This window comes from Bacillus rossius, chromosome 8, assembly GCF_032445375.1.
Source record: "Bacillus rossius redtenbacheri isolate Brsri chromosome 8, Brsri_v3, whole genome shotgun sequence".
In the NCBI taxonomy this organism is placed as follows: Eukaryota; Metazoa; Arthropoda; class Insecta; order Phasmatodea; family Bacillidae; genus Bacillus; species Bacillus rossius.
Window position 1 is genome coordinate 63185456 of NC_086336.1, and position 24270 is coordinate 63209725.

The 24270-nt window shown below is 41.4% G+C and overlaps 1 protein-coding gene across 1 annotated transcript in view; it reads left to right on the top strand.

The window, feature by feature from the left end:
• LOC134535391 (tyrosine-protein kinase receptor torso) overlaps positions 1 to 18783 on the top strand; it is a 67384-nt gene extending 48601 nt beyond the window's left edge. Inside the window, exons 13-20 of the mRNA XM_063374465.1 lie at positions 4615 to 4792; positions 5498 to 5670; positions 7855 to 7972; positions 8730 to 8834; positions 10059 to 10141; positions 13180 to 13394; positions 14596 to 14733; positions 18391 to 18783. Coding sequence (XP_063230535.1) covers positions 4615 to 4792; positions 5498 to 5670; positions 7855 to 7972; positions 8730 to 8834; positions 10059 to 10141; positions 13180 to 13394; positions 14596 to 14733; positions 18391 to 18595 — 1215 coding nt within the window. The 3' untranslated portion in view covers positions 18596 to 18783. The remainder of the gene's footprint in view (positions 1 to 4614; positions 4793 to 5497; positions 5671 to 7854; positions 7973 to 8729; positions 8835 to 10058; positions 10142 to 13179; positions 13395 to 14595; positions 14734 to 18390) is intronic.
• The last annotated feature ends 5487 nt before the right edge of the window (positions 18784 to 24270 follow it).

A 24270-nucleotide genomic window follows, 5' to 3' on the forward strand; every position in this document is an offset into this window, starting at 1 on the left:
TGATGTAGATGGGCAGTTTTTTGACTGGTGAGACTTTCCTAGACAGTTCAAACACAATCTATGTTTCTTTACTATTTCAAAGCGATCACTGGGAGTCATACATCCGAACTCAGGACACTGGTGCAAGGTATGTGATGAGTTGCACAAACAACACTGTGATATATATGAATTGACAACAAAGCTGGATGAATTATGATTCTTAGGCATAGAAGAGGACTGCGGCCTTTGGTTCAGTAACTGTGGCCGCACAGGCTTGGAGCGAGACGAACCAACCAACTCCTGGGCCCTACAGTGTTTTTCAAGGAATGCTTCAAAATTTTCAAGTTTAGGAAACTCATGGCTCAAACTAAGTTCCCACTCTCCTTGCAACTTGGGATCCAACCGCCTTGACAGTATCGGTAAAAGGATCATGTCCCAATGCTCCACTGGAGCTCCCAGTGCCTTCAAAGCAGCAAGGTTTTCTGAGATGACATTAAGTAGCTGGCGATGTGACTTGGGGGTTTCGACAGATGCTGAAGGTGCATTAAACAGGGCCTCTACATGAGCGGACACAATCAACCTTTTGTTATCATATCTCTTTACAAGCAAGTCCCATGCAACTTCGAAGTTTGCTTCTGACAATTCTAAAGGCTGAATTATGCCAAGAGGTTCACCAGAGACAGCACCCTTTAAATATGCCAACCTTTCAACAGAGGACAACCGAGAGTTCTCCGTGACAAGTGTCGTAAATAAATTTGCAAAATTAGGCCACTTCTGGGGAGTACCATCAAAATGAGGAAGATGAATCTTCGGCAAAGCAACATTCAACTTACGGCCATTTGAAGTCTCGCTAGCGGAGGTCTCCAGCAGGTCTGGTTTACTGTCCACAGCGTCTACAGCGGCCATCACACTGTAGTATTGCTCTTCAAACGTCATCATACGCTGCAGGTGCAGTTCTGCATTATAATCCTCGAGGTCAGCCGATGCTGCTTCCACTGTGATGTAGTCTGCATCATACGACGTTTTCACGGCAGGCAAATCCCGGACGGTAGCTAACAATAACTTCACCTTTGAAACATCACTTGCCGCGGCAATTGAGAGATCGCTTGCACGTTTCATACGACCTTCTGCGAGACGTAACCGCAATGCTGCCGCCTGAGCACCAGCCATAATTGAGGTTAAGTACAGTAAACCAATCCACGAGGCAATAAATCGGCGAAAATCTACTAGGCAATGTTTAACAAGATGTCCGCGAATGCGAACAACATTTCGAAAACACGTGCTCACTCGCGCACTTTGTTAGGTTAATTCATTCACGAGACACGCACCGGCAAATTATTAGCCTCACTAACACAGCATAACAGAGAATCTGAACGGTAGACGGCGTGGAATACCAAACAACTTTACACGAAGCGGAATTTAACGAAACAGCGGGCCGATAATACAAATAAATGCCCGCGTGGCAAACGATAAAACGCACCACAATAACTTGCGCACGATACGAAAAACACTGGAAATATCCGGCCCGGAGGACCAAAATGTTTGGTCATACGAAAAAATGGACTGTATTACACCGATGACCAACATCACATGTACGGCAAAACAGATTGGTACCGAGTGTACCCGAAACGACGTCTTACCGGCCAGACTCCATGATGACGACTGGTTACATCCGCCTGCCGCCAGGGACACCAACTGTAGAAACTTGGTAGCCGGATGTGTTGCCAACTCACACAGTGAATGCAGTGAGGGCGGGAGATTTAAAACACAGGAAATGTCCTCGTCTACGCACTAGTGTGAATCAATAGCTAGGAAGTCTTAAGTAAAGTTTTCTTGCAGAGCACCATACCGCACTGAACCATAAAAGTCACACACTGAATTTCATTAATTACATATATACACGATCAAACAGATTCTACTTTGCAAATATTTTTAAACTTTATATATTTGATATTCACTTCGCATCAAAAAAACTATCATTGGCACAGGCCTAGAGTCAACACCCAGATTACAGAACGTGCACGTTCTTCAATTTTTGTACTTGCGGACTAACGTACACAACACAAGGCATAGCAACTGCAGAAGGAATCGACCGTAAGAGGGACAGTCTTTGCACTTGCCAGGCATGTGTTCAACCTTTCACCATTTGTCTTCTCACTCAGTGACACTACATACCGTGTTTTATCGCAGAATCGTCGCAAGCGCGTAATCGTCGCAACCATATTTTACGCTGTCAAAATTGGGATGAAAAAACTTCTCGCGTAAACGTCGCATGATGTTTTTGGTCCTGCTATTCTCCGTTCACTCTTAGCTGAGTTCTGAAATAAACAAACACCGCCGTATCACTGCGCCGCGTCAGCAAGTGATAGGCTGAATTCATCTGGCGCGCCAAGCACTAGTTGCAACACACACACTTCAGTACAGTCGGTGCTAATAAAATAACGGAGATGTAATATAACAGGAAGCACCGTAGCACTTTATTTAGCGTAGGTGGTTCATTTGCGAAGAAAAAACTATGCACTTTACGCCTAATAACCGTCTTCACAAAATCATCACAAGTTATTATAACAGGATACTCAAGTTTCCTTTTCTTCCCGGAAGATGTTAATGTCACGGTGTCCTGTAATTCTTTCCTTGCACGAAGCACACTGCTCATCGAAACACGCCTAAATTCCGCAGTTAAACTCGCAATATCGTTCACACGACAATCCGGATATTTGTCTGAAAATGTTTTAAAAACACTCAACACAATAGTTTTCTGTGCACTTTTCAAAGGCTTTCCCGTTCTGTGTTTTACAAAACTTGGTCCGACGTCAGCCATAACAAACCGTGCGCGCGCGAATCCGAAATGCAACTGTTGCGCCGGGCATCAACTGTACACTGTACAGTACCTTTTGTCTATGCCACCGTACACACGGCGTCTGCTAACATAATTGTAAGTACGTACTTGCTGACACTTAAACTGTATTGGAAATTAATGATGAATCGCTATAATGCTATATATCAACAATTGTTATAAAAAAGACAGTGTAAAAATACTTACAAATGGTACGTAACCAAGGGACTATTTCTTGCGCACGAATAATGTGCGCGGCGGCCGGCAGCCAATGAAAATGTTTGTTTACAAGAGGCTTTGTTTATTCCAAAACTCAGGTAAGAGTGAACGGAGAATAGTAGATGCCGAATGCTTTGTGTTGGTATCTTTTCCGTATAAAACAATGTATTTTAAAGTAGAAATCTAATATTTATTCGGTCATTACCACTTACTTAATATATTAACGGAAAAATACGACGTTGTTTGGCGTGTAAATTTTCTTATAAGGATGTTTTTAAAAGTTATTTCCTTTATCTGATCGTCTGCGTCACCGCGGTGTAGGTGTAATCTAAAATTTAATTTCGGTCATTACCACTTATTTATTTAATAAACGGAAATACAAAGTTGTCTGACGTGTAAATTTTCTTTTAAAGATGTTTTTAAACGGTATTTCCTTTATCTGATTGTCTGCGTTACCGCGGCGTACCGCTTATAAAAATGTAGCCAGCGCATCATTCATGTTTGGTTATGTTGCTTCCCGTATAGAGCGCGCGCACGTAGTCGAATATCGATATCTCGCCGATTGGATGCAACGCGCGTTCTCTGTCAGGTGCCGAGTTAACTACATTTGATAGCCCGCATTCTTTTGTGGCAAGTGTGTACTACGACACGTTAGTTCACTTCAGATTCTAGTGGCTTGCATTCATGTTAGAGTTTTTAATGTTGAAGAAAGGTTTTTGTTTAAGGAATTATTAATATAGATTGTTTGGCTTGCTCTTGTATACTCCGCCTTTTTTTTAAATAAACGTACTTTCAATGAACGGGATTTGTTTTTATGAATAACTTTACCTAACAAAAAAATTTTTTCCGCACAATGGTCGCACCCCTACTTTTCAAACTTGATTTTAGAATAAAATCTGCGACGATTATGCGAGAAAACACGGTATCTGGCAACAGCTGCGTGTGAGAAGTCTAAGCAGATTTCCCAGCAATTTTGAAACAACTTGTGAATGAAGTCGCTGCCAGAGAGTCTACGTACATTAGAGTCACACTTATCCGAACCCTGCTTGTCCGGGCAGAAAAGATGTTTGTTTTGTCTTGTTGAATATACATCAGTTCATTGGTTAAAATCATAGGTGAACGACTGAATGTATACAGTGGTTTGAAAACTAAAATTAGGCTGTAGGAAAAGTTGTGGCTGTAACATTTTTTTCCCTATAATTTTACTCATCTAAAACTCGTGTTTCATGCCTTTTAAGGCCAATTCTGTTTGATCCCGGACAGGGTTCGGTCCCAACTATTCTGGATTAGCGGGACTTTACAGGATTATAATTCAATGTAAACTAAAGGCAAGGTTTAAGTTCAAAGAGAATAATTTTTTTTGACTTTACACCTTATTGAAAGTGCTTTATTAAAAGTGGCTAGCCATTGAAATTTTTTTTTTTTGAACGGACACGAGAGTAAGATTTTGGCGTGTCAACAGTAACAGTTAACAATATTCGTATCAGTTCTGACAGTAGTGACAGTCTCACGGGATGGAGGCGTAGTCACTAACAACCTGCGGCATGACGAGCTCGTGTTCGAAGCAGGGCTGTCGACAGGACCTGGAGAAGGAGCCGGAGTCGGAGGCCTTCACGGACGAGTGGGAGATCCCGGAGTCGTGCCTGCTGCTGGGCGCCCAGCTGGGGGAGGGGGCCTTCGGCGTGGTGCACCGGGGCGTGCTCAGGATGGGCAGCAACCCGGGCAGCTGGCGCGACGTCGCCGTCAAGTCCTTGAAGAGTGAGTGCCGTGTGGGAGACCTTGGTCAGGCGCGTGAAAGCGTTAAAAGGACTCGGGAAAGTGGTGTGAATCCAGAGCAAGCGCGGCTCCAGAGGAAGGGCGCAGGGGGCGACAGCCCCTTCCGAGCCCAAATTTTACTTCTTGTTTCTTTTTAGGAAATATTAATGTTAAAAATACTTTCGTTAATGTGCGAAACTCTTCTTTCAATCATAATTTGTCCGAAAATACTAAATTTCAGCATTTGAGACCATAAATTTTGTGAATATCCCAAGGGCAATGTCATGATTATTAACCGCATCCTCCTGTGTGCGAGAGCCCTGCCCGAGAGGTCTTCCTGGAGCCGCCATTGGTCCAGAGTATGTTATGAAGGGTTCAACTACAAAGAAACAAGTGGTTTCTTTGTTAAGCTTTTTTTGGCACACCTCATTTGCTCGGTTCAAGGTCCTGGTTGCGATTCTGTCCTGCTGAGAGCGCTGGGTAGTCTTTGTTTTGTCACAGGCATTTCATTTCAAGACATTGGGATGAACCAACATAACGAATATACGGTGGTAAGCTGTCATGAGACATCATGTAATGTCTCGCCACGTCACATCTTGTTTGCTTCTGTGTGCGCCTAGCCTTACAAGCGCTAAAAGTTAATGTCAATGTCGCACTTTTGAGACGGTGTTGCAAGACAGCATTTGCAGCGCTGTGATTGGTGCGCAGGCAACGCGGGCATCGAGGACGAGCAGTCGTTCCGGCAGGAGATGGAGGTGATGAGGGCGGTGGGGCAGCACCCCTGCATCGTGTCCCTGGTCGGCTACTGCACCCGGGACCACCGGCTGCGGCTGGTGGTGGAGTACTGCCGACACGGCGACCTGCAGCGGTTCCTGCGCAGCGTGAGTGTCTGTGCCTGTTCCCGCGCAGCGCAGTGCTCATGTCCTGAAGTGGACTGATCGTCACTTCAGTTCTTCGACCGCCGCGCACGCGCTCGTTCCTGGCTTCCCCTTTCCCCCTTCCCCTGCCTCCTTTTTCAACCCGTCTGCTGTGACGTATTTTCCCCCCCTCTCTCTCGCGATTGCTGTCTAAACTCTGCCGGTGGTGCAGTGTGTAGACTACAGCACCTACATGAATAAGCCTCGTTCCCCCTTATGATCACATAACACCCACAAATATTTGCAGTGCAAAATAAGCCTTGCAACAAACATTTAACTTTTAAACATATTTTTAAAGTTGCTATTAAATGTTTATCCTAAACATAATTATGAAAAAAAAAAAATTTAATTGTCATTCAGATTTTCTATAAAACAAATAACATTAGGTTTTACTGTATTAGTACTAGTACTGACTTCTAGGGGTTTGTGAAGACTATTTTTTTCAATTAGAATCAAAGTCAAAGATGAAGATCTAAGACTTCGCCGAAGTCGAAATTCGCTTAAAAAACTAATTAGTTAAATTAAGAAACTTACATGGATACTTCAGTATACAGACCAATGTAGGAAACATTTAGCAATTTAACCAACTGCTACTGGCTGCTTGTAAATAAAAAGTAAATTTGTAAAAACCAAAAATTACTTCTGCAATATCAATTTTTTTTATGAAGTGCATTTAAAATGTGCACACAATTCAATTAGGTATTGCACATAATATAACTAAGCAGGTTTTTAAATTCCTATTTTAACAACAGGCTGTTGTGCAATGTTAGTGTATAGTATAAGTATACAACACCCAATACACATTAAAAGTTGTAAAATTTGGTCTGAAGAATCTTGCTGTCTCTTTCACTCTTAATGAATTTACGGATTAAATGACTCAAATAATTTAATATTTACATTCACTTGGTAGGTTTTTACTCTTCTGTACATAAATCATACAACTTCAGTTTAATTTTGACAAATCGTTAGCAGTATGACGAAAATGGATGTAGTGCAAGTACCCTTTGTTAATACGTATTGTTATATCCCAATCAGAAGGCACTTGGTTGGAAGAAGGGGAAAAAAAATAGCAGTGTCTTTGGTTGGGAGGAACAGTTGTCACTACATTGCCATCTTTTCCTATTGCTGCGTCGCGAAAAAGTAGAATTTTTTTCTGGAAGTAGAGCCGGGGGGGTTGATTGTGGGTAAGGAGGGTGGCGGTGACACATCCGGCTGAGGTGGCGTAGCTCTGGACGATGTCAAGATTGTAAACGAGTTTCATTTTAAATGAGGGTGTGGTGATAGAACCACTTTGCCCCTCCGGCTGCTTTCGTACTATTTTTATTTGTTGGTGGGAGAAATAGATGTTTTTTTTTTTGAGGGGGGGTGATAATATATCGCCCAGAAAATCTCTCCCCTTGTATATTCACTTACTATCAGGGTGAACACAGGCTTAAAGGCCCTGTAAGGAAGTTACTTCCAGGCAAGTGAGGAGCTGACGGCCAGTGGGTTGTTATGACGAGTTCTCTCCTAAGGAAAGCCTTATTACCTTCTTTCTTAAATGGGGCTTGAAGGGAATTAAGGGTTATACTTATAAAATAAAGTCTCGACACTAACTTCAATTCCACTTCAATTTACTACGAACTATTACAATTGTCAACGTCGTCACCCGTTGATTTTAATCTATAAAATATATACTTAAGTCAATCTACGTGCCTCGCTATCACACCTGAGTCTCTTACCTCCGCTCTCTTGTCTCGCGCTCGCGGCAGACCTCGCGGCAAGGCGGGAAGCGGCGACGAGAGTCACGCGACGCGCACCGGGCTCCATCTCGGCACGGCAACCCCCAAAAAAACCCCACCGGGCGTGGCTGCCGTATTTGAGACCTTGGGTCCACGGCATCGTCGACAGTCCTCGTTCCTTCCCCCTCTCGACCCCGTTCACTTTCCGCAATGGTGGCCAGCCTCGTTCCGAAGTGCTGTCCCAGTATTTCGTGCTGTTGCGCTGACGCCACTGTTGCCGCACGTCGCTGCAGGTGTGTCGTAACAGGGTGTTTCCTTGGTATCCCTGCTGTCACCGCTGTGAGACATTGCCTCTGCCCTGGGGCCAGCCCCCCGCACGCCGGCACGAAAACAGATGCAGTGAGAGGCGGGTGTGTTGTCCGTGCAGGCGTGGCAGCAGATGTCCATGCCTCGCCAGCCGTCTCTCGGCCACGACTCCGGCCAGCCGTCTCCCGGCCATGACTCCGGCCAGCCGCTCAACTATGTGTCCATCCTCAACGGCAGTTGTGAGTACCACCGCCAACGTGACGAACGTGCTGGCCTTTTATTACTGCAAACTGACAACGTGACAAACATGCATGTTTTTTTTTGTTGGTACAGTCCTGAAAACACGACAAACAAGCTTGCTTATTGTTGGTACATCACTGTCAACAAATATTCCCAGTTACGTTTTAAAAAAACCTTTACCTTAATCTTTTTTGTTTTTTCAATAAAGTTTTTGATTATTGATATAGTATTTCAGTATTTGTATATAGTTTTAATTTTAACGAATACAGTAAACTGTCAATTATCCGGGCCTGGATCATCCGTTTTGTTGGGTTATTATTGCCTTAATTTAGTTTTAACTACTACACTAGAACCTCAATTATCCGTGACCTGATTGACCGGGCATTCAGCCACCGGGTTCTCAATTATAATAAAACTTATTTTGTGGGTTGGGGGGAGGGGGGGGGGGGAACCAAGCCTGCGAAGTGTAATTCATTAGGACAAGGACAAGAAAGGAGTAAAACTAAAAACTACGTGTTAAAAAAAGAACCGAGAAATAATTTCATTTATACATATTTTTAAAAATTAATAGTTTGTGTCGGTAATACTTGTACATTTGTTTATAATACATTACTTAAGACATTTTTCTCTATTACCTAAACACATTGTGAATTTGATTGTCCGTGATGCCTAGTTTATTTGCTGGATGAGCGGTGTTGAAGTGCAGGTGTGTTCTGGTGGCGTGGGGGAGAGAGCGTGCATGTATGTGTGTTGCAGCGAGCGGGCCCACGGGGTCGGAGGAGCGAGCCTGCTTGTTCAACGCTGTCGACAACAGACTGTACCTGGAGGACGCGCAGACGCCCGACACGACCGAGCCCCCAGGTATGCCCCTCGCGCTCTGCCGGCTCTTGCCGCTCACCTCGACTTTCGCAGCCACTGCCGTGGCGACGTTGGGCTGTGCGATCCGTGTTGGAACATTCTGAACATGTTAGCGATAGGCAAATCTGATCCTCAAATACCATCAAATCCTTAGTATTCGAAGGATTTGACATTCAAGGACAGAGATTCAAAGAAACACATCAAAAGTAAGGTAAATCAAAAAAATTCAACACTGATAACCTCTGCATTTACTAGGTCAGATATTTTCTAAATACCTATCCGGAGCCATTCTCGTAGATATTGCACGTTTAACATTGTAATGTATGAATAAAATTACAATATGTATTTATTCTGAGAACTTGGTTGGTGAAACAAATATTTAAAGGGTTGAACATTTCAACACCATATAGTTATCATTTTTCGTTTATTGAACAGAGTTTTACTTCAGATACTTGAGATGTGGATGCAGATTCAAGGGTCATAAATTCAAGTTCAAGATTTTATTCAAGAAAATTTAGTTTTGACACATCACTTGAATATATATTTTCCACTTCAATAAGAAAGTTGTCATAGTGAATGTCGGCAAAATTAAATCTTTAGTTAGGTGATTATTAAATAAAATTAAAAAAAAACCATAAGAGACATGGGTCCATGTGGTATCAATGAAACTAGTGTACTGGTTTGTAGACAGTTATTTTCTTTTCTAATGGTAAAAATAAATGTAATTTTAAGATCATACTTGGGTTTAGAGTTAAAGAAACTAAATAGAAATTTTCGCATAGGGGTAGCAGTACATTTTATTAACAAAAAAAAAATCTGCATAAAATCTGTGCTTCTATGCGGGTAAATACAGTAAAATATGAAGTCGCGCCACAAATGTGAAAGTGTACCCAAATGTGAAACTAAGTTTCGTTCATTTTCCAGCATAAAGAGTTATCATGTAAATATTTTTGAAGTATAGTTTTGTAAAGTTTACATTTTTCTTTCCATCATGCGGCACGACGCGACCAAAAACACGAGCCGACGGGGCACGTACTTTGTCGTGTTGGCATCACGGCGACCTTGTATTTCATTGGCCACGGAGCGTGTCGGTTGTGGCGTTGTGACTCCAGGTTGATGCTAGTAGTGTAGGATTCTGTAACCGTGAGAAAACAGAGTGGGTGGGTGACGCGACCACTACACTGCTGGGGCGGAGGTGTGACTAACATGTTCCTCTCCCAGTTCCAGAGGAGCGGGGGCTGCAGCCTGCGTCCCGCGAGATAACTGCGACCACGCTGCTAGCCATCGCACGGCAGATAGCAGTCGGCATGGTGAGATCAAACGCGGGTAGCTCCGTCACTTGAGGCCCGCGTGCATTCAAAAAAAAAAATTCAAATTTCACCAATAATTCAATATTCAATTCCACATTTCAAATTGAATAATTGTTTTGATCATTCGTTACCAATAGATAACGATGGAACTCAGTCACAAAAAAAATTAATAAAAAAAATGCAAAATGAAACTATGAATATTGTAATGGATGATAATTTGGATTTTTTTTCTGCAACATGCAACATAATACATGCATCCTTTAGCAATAATTTGTGAAAATGATTACTTTTTTAAAATTTAATTATTTTTATATGATTTAAATGAACAAAACAATTACCAACCTTAAAAATGTTACTGGTACAAGTAAATGCTTTGCCAAGTATTTCATTTTCTTGACTTTAAACCGCTTTATTATGAGTTCCATAAACCTTTATCTCATTTTTATTTTACTGTATTTTATATCTAGGATACTTGTAAGCAGGTTACGCTGTGTTTTTAAATGTGATTTTAAAAATATTCAATGTTCTTTAGGCCTGTGTGAATATGAATTTTTTTTAGTTCACATTCAATTTGAATACGAATACCAAATTATTCTTGAATACGAATATTGGATAAAAACAATAAGAATTAGATACATACATAATTAGAATCCCATTTAAACACAACTTTTATCAAATCACATTACAACATAATAACATTTGCATATGTATTTACTTAGTGATACAGTCTGTGTAGAATTAGAAAATTTTTGGCAATTAAAATTTAAAGGTTTTTCAATTTTTTATCTTATCAGAGAGGGTGGTCTAAGGAATTTTTAAATTCAATGTTAATTTTTATGCCTTTCTGAGAGTTATTTATTCATATCTGAAGTTCAATATGTATATAATATATTAATCATAAGACTTATTATAAATGCTTGATTGTATGTCAACAAAATACACTTCAATTTCCATAAATGTCACAAAATTAATTGTTAGGATTAAACTTGTGTTATTATAACTTGAATATTACAACACAGCTTGTGCGTTAATGTAAAAATGTTACAAATCTGCAGGCGAAGGTATACGTAGTTTCATTTAATTGCAAATGTCCCTTCTCAGAAGGGCAGACGGATTACAGTTTGTAATAACAATAAGATTTACTTTTCTTATAGTTTAATATGAATTGTGTAGATTTATAAAAAGCTTTTTTTTTTTTTTCGTAAATTTTCAATTTTGAAAGAGTTGGGTGGGCCTGGGCCTGTCCGCAGGAGAGTGATGGGGGCTCGGTGCTTGCAGGAGTACCTGTCCGCAGGAGAGTGATGGGGGCTCGGTGCTTGCAGGAGTACCTGTCCGCAGGAGAGTGATGGGGGCTCGGTGCTTGCAGGAGTACCTGTCCGCAGGAGAGTGATGGGGGCTCGGTGCTTGCAGGAGTACCTGTCCGCAGGAGAGTGATGGGGGCTCGGTGCTTGCAGGAGTACCTGTCCGCAGGAGAGTGATGGGGGCTCGGTGCTTGCAGGAGTACCTGTCCGCAGGAGAGTGATGGGGGCTCGGTGCTTGCAGGAGTACCTGTCCGCAGGAGAGTGATGGGGGCTCGGTGCTTGCAGGAGTACCTGTCCGCAGGAGAGAGATGGGGGCTCGGTGCTTGCAGGAGTACCTGTCCGCAGGAGAGTGATGGGGGCTCGGTGCTTGCAGGAGTACCTGTCCGCAGGAGAGTGATGGGGGCTCGGTGCTTGCAGGAGTACCTGTCCGCAGGAGAGTGATGGGGGCTCGGTGCTTGCAGGAGTACCTGTCCGCAGGAGAGTGATGGGGGCTCGGTGCTTGCAGGAGTACCTGTCCGCAGGAGAGTGATGGGGGCTCGGTGCTTGCAGGAGTACCTGTCCGCAGGAGAGAGATGGGGGCTCGGTGCTTGCAGGAGTACCTGTCCGCAGGAGAGTGATGGGGGCTCGGTGCTTGCAGGAGTACCTGTCCGCAGGAGAGTGATGGGGGCTCGGTGCTTGCAGGAGTACCTGTCCGCAGGAGAGTGATGGGGGCTCGGTGCTTGCAGGAGTACCTGTCCGCAGGAGAGAGATGGGGGCTCGGTGCTTGCAGGAGTACCTGTCCGCAGGAGAGTGATGGGGGCTCGGTGCTTGCAGGAGTACCTGTCCGCAGGAGAGTGATGGGGGCTCGGTGCTTGCAGGAGTACCTGTCCGCAGGAGAGTGATGGGGGCTCGGTGCTTGCAGGAGTACCTGTCCGCAGGAGAGTGATGGGGGCTCGGTGCTTGCAGGAGTACCTGTCCGCAGGAGAGTGATGGGGGCTCGGTGCTTGCAGGAGTACCTGTCCGCAGGAGAGAGATGGGGGCTCGGTGCTTGCAGGAGTACCTGTCCGCAGGAGAGTGATGGGGGCTCGGTGCTTGCAGGAGTACCTGTCCGCAGGAGAGTGATGGGGGCTCGGTGCTTGCAGGAGTACCTGTCCGCAGGAGAGTGATGGGGGCTCGGTGCTTGCAGGAGTACCTGTCCGCAGGAGAGAGATGGGGGCTCGGTGCTTGCAGGAGTACCTGTCCGCAGGAGAGTGATGGGGGCTCGGTGCTTGCAGGAGTACCTGTCCGCAGGAGAGAGATGGGGGCTCGGTGCTTGCAGGAGTACCTGTCCGCAGGAGAGTGATGGGGGCTCGGTGCTTGCAGGAGTACCTGTCCGCAGGAGAGTGATGGGGTCTCGGTGCTTGCAGGAGTACCTGTCCGCAGGAGAGTGATGGGGGCTCGGTGCTTGCAGGAGTACCTGTCCGCAGGAGAGAGATGGGGGCTCGGTGCTTGCAGGAGTACCTGTCCGCAGGAGAGTGATGGGGGCTCGGTGCTTGCAGGAGTACCTGTCCGCAGGAGAGTGATGGGGGCTCGGTGCTTGCAGGAGTACCTGTCCGCAGGAGAGTGATGGGGGCTCGGTGCTTGCAGGAGTACCTGTCCGCAGGAGAGTGATGGGGGCTCGGTGCTTGCAGGAGTACCTGTCCGCAGGAGAGTGATGGGGGCTCGGTGCTTGCAGGAGTACCTGTCCGCAGGAGAGTGATGGGGGCTCGGTGCTTGCAGGAGTACCTGTCCGGCAACCGGGTGGTGCACCGAGACCTGGCGGCCCGCAACGTGCTGGTGTGCGACGGCCTGTCCGTCAAGATCTCCGACTTCGGCCTGAGCCGCGACGTGTACGAGCAGAACGTGTACCAGAAGAAGGGGGGCGGCCGCCTGCCCGTCAAGTGGATGGCGCTCGAGTCCCTCACGTACCAGATCTACACCGCCCAGAGCGACGTGTGAGTCTCGCGTTCCGCGGGCGTGTCTCTGCCGCTCAAACATTCGTTCGTTTGATCCGCCACTCCTAGGAGCGGTTGGAACATCTGTCTGACGTGCGTCCTTGATGTCAGGGCGGGGGCTTATAATCTCTTTGCAATTAACATTAATCCAGTTAAGCAAAGTTTGTGTCTGTTAGCTAAGATTCTTTAGGAATACTTTGCAAGTACAAATGATACCCGAATAACGATCATGATTCTCTATGAGACCAAAAACAATAGCCACAACAAAAACGGAGATAATATTAATCATTCCTTGGAACAGCAGTTCCATAACGATCACAATCTAAATTATGTAAAATGCATGTGGTAAAGTATAAGATGTGATACCATACATATTATCAATTGGCAATTGTTATTGCTGTACCTATCCTTTCAGTTCCGTGCTGGGTAAGTTTTGTTATTCACAACATTACTCGATATTCAACATGTATTTACTCTATGATCACCAAGATGTGCTTTAAATATAATTAATTATTTAATAGAGTCATTTTGTTTTCCACTTATTCTACTAAGAAGAAGAATGCTGTAATTAAAATTAAACTGCGTGGTTCTTTGTACGAGGAATGTAATTATTTAAATAACATTGGTTATGATGAAATAGTTTTTTATAGGATTCATCCTTAAGGTAGTAACATCTGTTTCATCCATCCTCGCTTTTTAAAGAAATTACGTAGCTTTGGAGACGAAGAGCAAAAACAGTATGTACATATTAGCGTTGTTGTTGTTATTGTCTTTGAAAGATTTGTGCAACGTGAGTGCATGACTTGATGTAAGTTTTTGGTCATACACCATTGCTAAGCACTTTTTCTGTAGAAGAAAACTAAAAAATAAATAAATAAATAAATAAAAATACCCAAAAGACGAAAAACACAAATTAAGCAAAAAATTGTTGTTGTCGTCAACAGAATATAAACACCACAAAATATTCTGTAACAGGAATATGGTCAACAAACAAATAAAAACAAAGAATAATGTACTAAGAAAATGGGGAAAAAAAAAAACACAAATTTATTTATTTTTTTATTTTTCTTCTACAGAAAAAGTGCTTAGCAATGGCGTATGTCCAAAAACTTACATCAAGTCGTCGTTGTTGTTGTTTGTGACACGGGAAGCTGTGGGGAGGCTCCTCCGGAGCTGAGGACGGTGACTGGCGTGTCGGCAGGTGGTCGTTCGGCGTGCTGCTGTGGGAGATAGCAACGCTGGGGGGCAACCCATACCCCTGCACGCCCAGCAACCAGCTGCTCCGGCTGCTGAGGGCCGGCCACAGGATGGAGTGTCCGCCCAGCTGCAGCCTGGACCTGTGAGTGTTATCGCACCTACCTGCCTGCTGATAGGTTCGCCGTCCGGCGGTGTTCCAACGTAATGTTTAGTTCGGCTCGAGTCCAGAACTAGTCGCAGTAGCAGTTTAAAAATAATATTCATGCGCAAAATCAAAGAAAGCGCACACTTAAGGCAATTTACCTTGTCCTGTGGGTTGACAAAAAAAAAAATGTCTCACAGCACAAAACAAAAAGTTCCTCCCTTTAAGGCACCACAGAGTGTCGCCACTCGGTGGCCTGTGTGATTGAACAAGCTGCAGAGAAGCGCCACAGAGGAGAGTAGTTTGGTCGAGGCCTCCGACGAGGAAGCTGTTCTGTGTTCTCCTTGTTCTCTCCGTACGTCGACAGCACGTGGATGCATGCGATTACATCAGAATGGTTGGCTAGCAGACAGTTCCACCCGCATGCAGAATACAGATAGTGGGGGAAAAAAATTTTCCGCACTAAAAGAAAATATTCAACTACCCACTTTCACAATCAAGATGCTACATGGAATGTTCTTGTGAAATTCTTACAAATAAATGTTGTGTTTTCCACAGGCCGCCAAATGTAACCATTCGGAATTCTGAAACCATCATAGGAGTGTTGGATACTACAACAACTTTATAAGACAGAGGGATGGCATAGACTTTGACAGCGCTCTGAATGTTGTGGGACTAGAGGGTGACACTAGTGCAAACAGGTAGTTCACAATCAGCTTCAACGATCAGAGAAAAGTTTGCAGATTATTATTGTAGTGCAGAAGGGTCTGTGCAGAGGCAGAATCGAATGAGTGATTGAAATCTCTTTTACAAATACAATCTGAGTTACATCGTTGTGTTATAGATCTTGTATTTGTGAAACTGTGCCAGTTTTAACTATGCTCAATGCTAGTTACAATTAGGTCTTCATGGTGTAGTTTCATATTGACTTATCCATCAACATGTGTGGCAAAACATGATGGTGTGAATTCTTGTAAAAATGTCTTTTTTGTTTTGTGTTTCAACAAAACTTGTAATACTCATTTTATCAACTAACAAAAATTTCCATTCTTACAAAAAGTTGAGCTTTTCTTAATGAGAGTCATGTTTTTCAACATTTTACTTTAAAATACACATACAAAAATTTGCATGTACGTCCTTTGTTCTTTTTTGCAGGATACCTATCAACGAAATCTGGGACTAAAATTGCTCATACCTTCCACCCCAAACATTTCCTTGTAAAAGTTTGTTCATGTAGGTATCATAGCTTGAATTCCAAATTGCTGGGCTTGATTCTACATATTTCAATGATCAATTGGTGTGAACCAAATAAATTATTGGAAAACAATCCGCATTTGTCAAGTATCTGAGAGTGTCTGAGCATTAATTATATTGAATAGAGCTGCATCGTTTCACAATATATTGCTGATACGCTGATATGCGTACTATTGCACTTATTGCTGATTTGCCAATTCCAAACCATTGCAAGGGAGAATACATTTTGGTTATAAATGAACTAAATTCCCCAAAATGTCTTGTTCTAAGAAAAACATGCAATTGAAATACACATGTATTTTAGTTTACGTAAACAAAAGTTAATTAAATATAACCTAAGATGAACTTAATGAGATTCCTTTATTTAAACCAGCAGTAAAAAAATTACAAAAACAAGTGAGAGCTTTCTTAAAGTTCGCTGTCATTAAACATTTTACAATAAACAATTCAACACAATTTACATAGCCATACACTGGGTCATTATAGAAAACATTTAACTAAACTAGCATCGATTACAGAATTCCTAGCTTGTTTTTATTTAGAAACCAGTCTTAATTTTTCAATGAATATCTTTTAGTGCCATAAAAAATACCACATGTTCTGAAAAGTCTCTCAGATGTAACACTAGTTGCAGGTACATGCAGGTAATTATAGTTTCCATTGTAAAGAAATAACTTGCATTAACTTCTCTAAAACTGATATTCACAACTGCATGATTGTGTTTAGTCTAGTCACAAAACAAATTTTCTCCATTTTTAGTTTATCAACGGAAAATAACCTCTCTTTTTTTCAACCCATATTTTTAGCTTGTTTTCATTTGGTTTTTGAAGACTCGTTAGTTGCTTAATTAAACATGAATTTATGAATGGAGGCTAGAAAATGTAATAAATTATAATTATTATGTAATTATATCAAATAAGATAACTTAATAATAGATAAATATGAAATATACCTATTGCTTAACAAAATAAAAAGTTTAAAAGAGAATTTAAAATTTGCAATATTGCGAGATTCATACATGTTTACAATTCATGCTGGGAATTCCAATACCAACTTAAAGAGTGCTGCGGCGATAATTCACAGTGCCAAACATTTATATGGAAAAGCGTTTCATGTGGTCGCTTTACACGAGAGACAGTAAAAGTAGTTTACATTACGTAAAACCCTATGTTATTGCGTATTATTTTAAAATTCAGTTTGAAAACTTTGCCATAATTAATAAATGTCTCAATCACTATATTCCGAACATTCCTTTTCAGTTCAAGCCGTTGATAATTTCCGTTATTTTTAGCAATAGCTATGCTGTAAATAAATAAAGTTTTTGTTCTTCTTCTTATCTAACTTTACCATGATGGTGATATGTATATTTATTTACGATGTATTAGAACGTTATTAAATATAAAGGATGTTTTAAGTTTCATATGTACGGCTGGCACACACAGCAAAAATAAAGTATGTGGTAGTATGAAAAGTGAAAAGGGTACTGGTGGATTTTTAGATTATGACAGATGTTTGTTTTTCAGTAATATAGGCCGAAAATTAACAAGCGTATTGGGAATCGGCAGAAATGCTAATGCAACTAAATATTGGCAAAATCTGCTTCTGCAAATTCGTATTGGTACTGTTGTAATCTTGATGTGCCATTGCAAGCGACCCATGTAGATGGCTCCACGCTACTCAATGGCACCACTGAAATGCAAGGATACGCGTCAGCCCACCACCGTCGTCTGGGTGGAAGGGTACTAGCGTAATCAATGGCCACTTATATGTATCTCCTAACATGCCACCAAGAGGTGTGTGTGTGAGGGTCCTTATTCAAGTCCGTCATAATATGCACTCTTCTTCACCCTCCCCTCTCCTCAAATTTGTAAACATTACAAGTATTATCCGTTTGTGCGAGCCATAATAAAGTGATGTCACTGTGCTGAACCTTCCAAACCTCTCTGGTGTGGTATATGTAGTTAATGGCGTTCACCAAATAAATGAACACTTAAATCTTAAGAAATCTGTGTCAAAATAGATTGGCTGTCATTAAAAGAAGATAGATAGGTACAGTTGATCCAAGCATTGCGACATGTTTAAGCTAGTTTTGGTGACAGTTGGTAGTACAAAATGTTTTTAATCGGTATCTTTACTTTTCGGAGGTCATGCTACTACAATAAAATTATTATGTAATTTTGGAAACTTGTCTGTTTTTTAAAACTTGTAATTGTTTATCTGTAAAAGAAAAAAAAAATAGTTGCATGTTTTATACTAAACCAACTGCATACAATTATGACTACTGTGTAGGTTTTAGGGACTATAAAAACACTTTTAACATATAAGAGTTTTATTAAAACAGGGTCTTTAGTTAAATGGTCTCACTGTGTAAACATTTAATTAGACAAGTGTTTGTGTTATCAGGTACCTGATAATGTTGGAATGCTGGAAGGCCAAGCCCAAGGAGCGGCCCACCTTCACGCAACTCAGCCAGCGCCTGGACGCTCTGCTGGAGGCATCCTCCAGCCACAAGTACCTCCAGCTGGACAAGCTGAGTGATGACTACCACTGCACCACACCTAAAACCAGCTCTGGCTCCAGCCAGTCACTACCGCCACCGGAGACTTGACGCCTTGCTTAGGGCGTCCTGCAGCCACACGTACCTCCAGTTGGACTAGCTGTGTGATGTGATGACTACCATAGTGCCTCACCTGACTAGCTGTGGCTCCAGCCATTGGGGCGACTGAAATGCTGCCCCTTGGAAGGGCAGCCCTTCAGGATTTTTTTTTTGGCAATGGTTTGTTTGTACAGCGACTGGAAGGGCAGCCCATCCAATTTCTGAAAACATGTTTCTTTAATTGTTTAAATAATCCTGAAAACTTGCCCCTTGGATGGGCAGCCCTTCAGGATTTTTCTGACAGTGGTTAGTTTGTAAAGCAACTGGAAGGGCAGCCCTTCCAGTATCTTAAAATGTGTCTATTTTTGTAATTTAATAATCCTGAATTGTTGCCGCTTGGAAGGGCAGCCTATCAGGATATCTTTAACAGTGGTGTTGAAGGTTGTCTGAATTGTTGCCCCTTAGATGGGCAGCCCTTCAGGATTTTTCTGACTGTGGTTAGTTTGTAAAGTGACCTAACCTAACCTAACCTAATCTAATCTAATCTAACCTGACCTAACCTAAACTAACCACTGTCAGAAAAATCCCGAAGGGCTGCCCATCCAAGGGGCAACAATTCAGACAACCTTTCAAAAACACTACTGTCAGAAAAATCCTGATGGGCTGCCCTTCCAAGGGGCAAGTTTACAGGATTATTTAAACAATTAAAGAAACATGCTTTCAGAAATTGGATGGGCTGCCCTTCCAGTCGCTGTACAAACAAACCATTGCCAGACAAATCCTGAAGGGCTGCCCTTCCAAGGGGCAACAATTCAGCTCCCCCCAGCCATTCACTACCACCAGCTCTGGCTCCAACCAATCACTACCGCCACTGGAGACTTGACTCTTTGCTTAGGGCGTCTTCCAGCCACATGTACCTCCAGCTTGACTAGCTGTGTGATGACTACCACTGTGTTTCACCTGACTTTAGCTGTGGCTCCAGCCAGCCACCAACGCAACAAATAAAAGAAATACCTTCACATGACTTTCCAAAGAAGGTTAACTGATACTACCTACGTGAGGTAATGGTGTAGATGGAAGCAGCTCTGCGTATGGCAAGTACAGGCAGAGGAGGACAGATGTTTTGTCAGACAGAGTTTTGTAGCTGTGTGCATGAGCAATAACCTGCACAGTTGCCAGCCATGCACTTCGCTCCTCTCATCGGTAGTACTGAGCTCTTGAGAGAATCTCAATGCATAGCACCCAAAATAATTTAAGTTTTTTTTTTTTTTTTTTTCATTTTACATCTTTAATTTTTTTTCCTCCATATGTTATATGCTTTTCAATCATAGTATTTTGCATTGAGATTTTTTTCTATTCACAGAGGTCTCAGAGTTTACACCTCGCTATTTATAGTGTTTTCTGTGCTGTGGCGTAAATGTAAATATTCATTATTTTTTTAAAATTTAGTCACAGGTTTTTAGTTTTTAATTGTAGTAAAATTTTTGCTTAATAAGTTGGTGATTTTTTTTTTCTGTAATGTGTGAGAAATATCAAAATATGAATTTTAAATGTCTATAGCTGTAATAGTTGTATAAAGTACTGTAGTTTTAGTTACGCATACAAAGACTGAAAATGTCATTTTTAAAGTGTGATCCTAATGCTTTAATGTTTGACAGAAAGTACGTAAGTGTATTGAGCGACATTATTAGTTCCTAAGTTTTCATATATCAGAGGTCATAGAATCAAAGTGGCAATTCCTTTTTTTCCCTTATCTCGTGTATTGTAATGTTCTACACGGAATGCACAGGACTCATTTGAAAGTGTGTGTAAACACTTTTCAAGATTTCACTGAACCGTTTAGAAGTAGTTCTCCACATTTGTACCTGATGGTGTGTTATTCTAGTCAACCGTTGTGTGCAGTGTTGAACTGAGTAGTATTCCTCCATATCAGCAGTGAAGTGTGAAGAAAGAAAAGCAAAATAGGCAACAGGCCAGGAGCGTATAAAATTTCTTTGGTGTGTAAGGGGAGGATAGAATCTCTTTGCCGGCAGTTTGCTGTAAAATTCTTCTTTTAAAAAATTATTATTTTAGGATTTGGGGGGGGGGGGGGGGGGGGTTAAATATCTCTCCTCCCTTCCCCCCTTCCTCCCTGCATTCATACACTTCTGAAAATGGCCTAATAAGATAGGAAAGTATGTAACCAAGAAGAATACAACCTAAAATATTAACAATTGTAGTTGTTTATGGTTGTGTTTGAATGGATTCATATCAACCTCCAATTGCTTACATGTTTTTGTATTTCATTCATAGTCCTTGTGCTCTTCGTAGATAAAACTGTTGTTTAAGTGCCTTGAAATACTTTGTGATTGGTTATGTTGGGTACGGCTATATAGTTTTGGATGTAAGGTTAGCATTACAGTGTACCGAACCGGTACATTAAATAAAATAAGACTATTATGTAAAAGTAAAATAATAGTGTGGACAAACATTTGTAGAGGTAATGCAGTGTTTTTGTGTTAATTTCACAAAACTGTCGTGAATTTTTAGGAACTTTACCTGTTGATGAATTTGCATAAATCTGAGTATTTTTTTTAATGTGTGGAATTAGACATTTATCAAAATACAGTTTACATATAAGACATTTTAAAAACACGACCAAGTTTACTGAATTAAAGTAAAAGGTTACTACACTCGCTTCAAGTAGTGACCCCTATTTGTTTACCTGTGTTTGAAATCTGGATCAAGTTAACTCAATCTGTTACTCAATCACTTATGGTTTAAGCCGGCTAATTATAGGGGAAAGTTGAGTGAAGCAGACATCAAGATCGAAACAGCAAGAACTGTTCGTAATTTTATATTTAAAAAAAAATTCGGCAGAAAATAAATAAGTTGGCAGATACATAAATGTGACAGGTAATTTTTTAATAGGTCCATGTATAATTTTTAATTTTGGTGAACAATCTGAAAATATACAATAGGTATTTTTATTTTAAAAATTGCAATACCTAACTAAACTGATGTATTCTCGTTTATGAAGTGCTGCCATTACAAAAAATTTTTGTGGACTCGTTAGGAAACCAAATGGTCAACTTGCTGATTGAGTAAACTCCTGTCCTGTGACCATAAAACCCTAAGTAACCCCCAAGAAATGTGTTTTCGTAAGCGTCTCGACTTCCTCACTTTGCCCTCCAGGGTGATAGTATCGTAAATTATTTTGCTTCTAATATTTCATGTTTTTATGCATCATTAAAAAATTTTTATATAAAAGGCATATTCTTGTAAACAAGTTCTTATTCAATGATTTTTACGAACTTAAGACAAATTATATGTCAATTGTTACATGTACTGAGCATGAAATTGTGTGGTATACAGTTTTGGACCAACCATTTGTATGTAGCCACCGTCTTAAAACATTTATGTTTGAGGTAGGTATATCTTTCATTAACAATAAAAATTAGGTTTTTCCAAAACCCTGAAATACCCAGGTTTCAATGTTTTTGGGAAAACCTAATTTTTTATGGTTTTTAGAAATACAGGTACTTAAAAATAGTTTTACACTGAAGACTACATATAAACGGTTAATCAATAACTGTAACATATGATTGATTGCTTGCAGTACATGCTACGACTAGACTGACATAAAATTGGCCTTCAAGTTCATGAAAACCATTAAAATATTTTTTTTTACTAGAAAAAAAAACTTTCAAAAAAATTTAAATATTGTTTCTGTAAAAATTATTAATTTATTTTTAAAACATGTGCCAAAACATGAAATAATAGAAGGAAAAAGGCTCAACTTAACCTTGTTATGTGTTACAAGTATTTTATATAAAAGTGCAGTTAAATTTTACTACAATATACTTATAGTCCTACCTGTTCTTTATGTAATAAAACTATAAAGATTTTTTTTTTTCTTTGTGTAACTTGTTATTGCCTGTGTTAAATTTGAAGCCTACCAGAGTCTGGACTGGCTACTGGCAGATGTCAAAGGTGCACTTCGACGACAAAATGGTACCTAAGGGCCGATTCTATTATCGGTTAACAGAAATGAAATTGGTGTAAAAGAAATTAGACAATTACAACCATACAAATATCATATATGGATTTGCATGTACAAATAGCTTCTAGTGCTTTATTTCTTTTCCTACTTTGAAATTTATATCTTCAAATCAACACAAGACATTGCAAGAGTTGGATAAATGGTAAAGAAAAATTCATGAGACAATGTGTGTAAGAAACATCAAAGCAGTAAATTGTCTTTAAAAGCAATGCTAAATTAATCAATGATGTTAGAATGCATTTGCAACACCTGCAAATAACATGACAGTTGGTTATGAACATTGTTGCAGTGTATGTGTGTATCAAAAATTCAAAGTGACACAATAGTTACTAAAACAGACTGTCAGCGGTACTGACTTTATTCAAGGTGGGCCCTTGCCCTGAATTCGGCAGCATCAGCTCTTATCATCACTGCCGAGGATGAAGCCAATCATGGCGAAGTAGGTGTACCAGATGCAATTTCAGGGTAGTTCAGTTCTGTCAGACAGGACAGGGAGGAGCAGGGCCGCAACTAGAGTCTCTGGCACCCGGGACATGAATGGATTCATGCGCCCCCCCCCCCCCCTTTTTTTTTTTGCGCATACCACACCAATAAAGCGGTTGTCCGGGGGCCCTTCCACGGAAAAATGGTGCTATTTAAGCATTTTCCATACCTACATGTAACAGTTTCTGTGCTACTGTAACTTCCATTCAAAAAAATTTTACCAGTTACCAGTTGTAGTAGGAATTACAATGCAAGCGATTTCGGCGCCCCCACAGCTTTGCGCCCGGGGCGTATGCCCCGCTTGCACCCCCCTAGTTGCGGCCCTGGGGAGGAGCAACAGATTGAACTTCTTAATCCCGAACGATGATGATTATCTTGCTACTTGGCGTTACCTCAAAGTAATTTTGGGAGGGGGGGGGGGGGGGTAAATGTAACCAAAAGTTCATCAATTGGAAACACCGAACAAGATACTACTAAAGCTGGGGAAAAAGTAAAGGTACATATTTTCTTTCAAATGAAATGTGGGTCTTTCTGTAGTTACTTTTACTCTTTAAATTCTCCAAATCATGGTTTTATTGCCCAGAAAAAGAGCTAATCGATAAGGCCCCTGATAGGGCAGCATAAAACAACTGCAAAGTACAAGGTCGCCTATGTGAAAATGATCAGATCTATTAAAATTGTAGTTACAGGCGACGGACTTCCGCAGTCACTGGAGATAACAGGTTGCATTTTCCAACACCGCTTCTTAAAAGAGTCTAAAGTGAAGTCCAGCGGAGGTAGTCCGCACTGATTCAATAGAGGGTGTGAGAGCTCTATCAAGGGAAGGCACAGATGGTGGGTAATTGGAAGTGTGGATAACGGAGTTAGAGCACTACATTAATGAAGTCTGGTCATACCTTGGTCCTCTTGTTAAAAGGAGATAAGGATGCCTTTTAAAATCTTATTTACCTGCTGGTAGGTACTATTTTTTCCTGCGGGAAATACAAACTACTTCACACTAGCTTTATAACCCACTCAAAAAACTTATATTTAACAATAGTGGATTAAAAATACTGGGCCCTATCTTTGACTAAGAGACTGGGGCTCCAAACAACTTGCAAACGTCCCGCATGCAATTCTGGCCACACGAGAGGTGTGGAATTACCGCAGAAAGTGGCGCTAG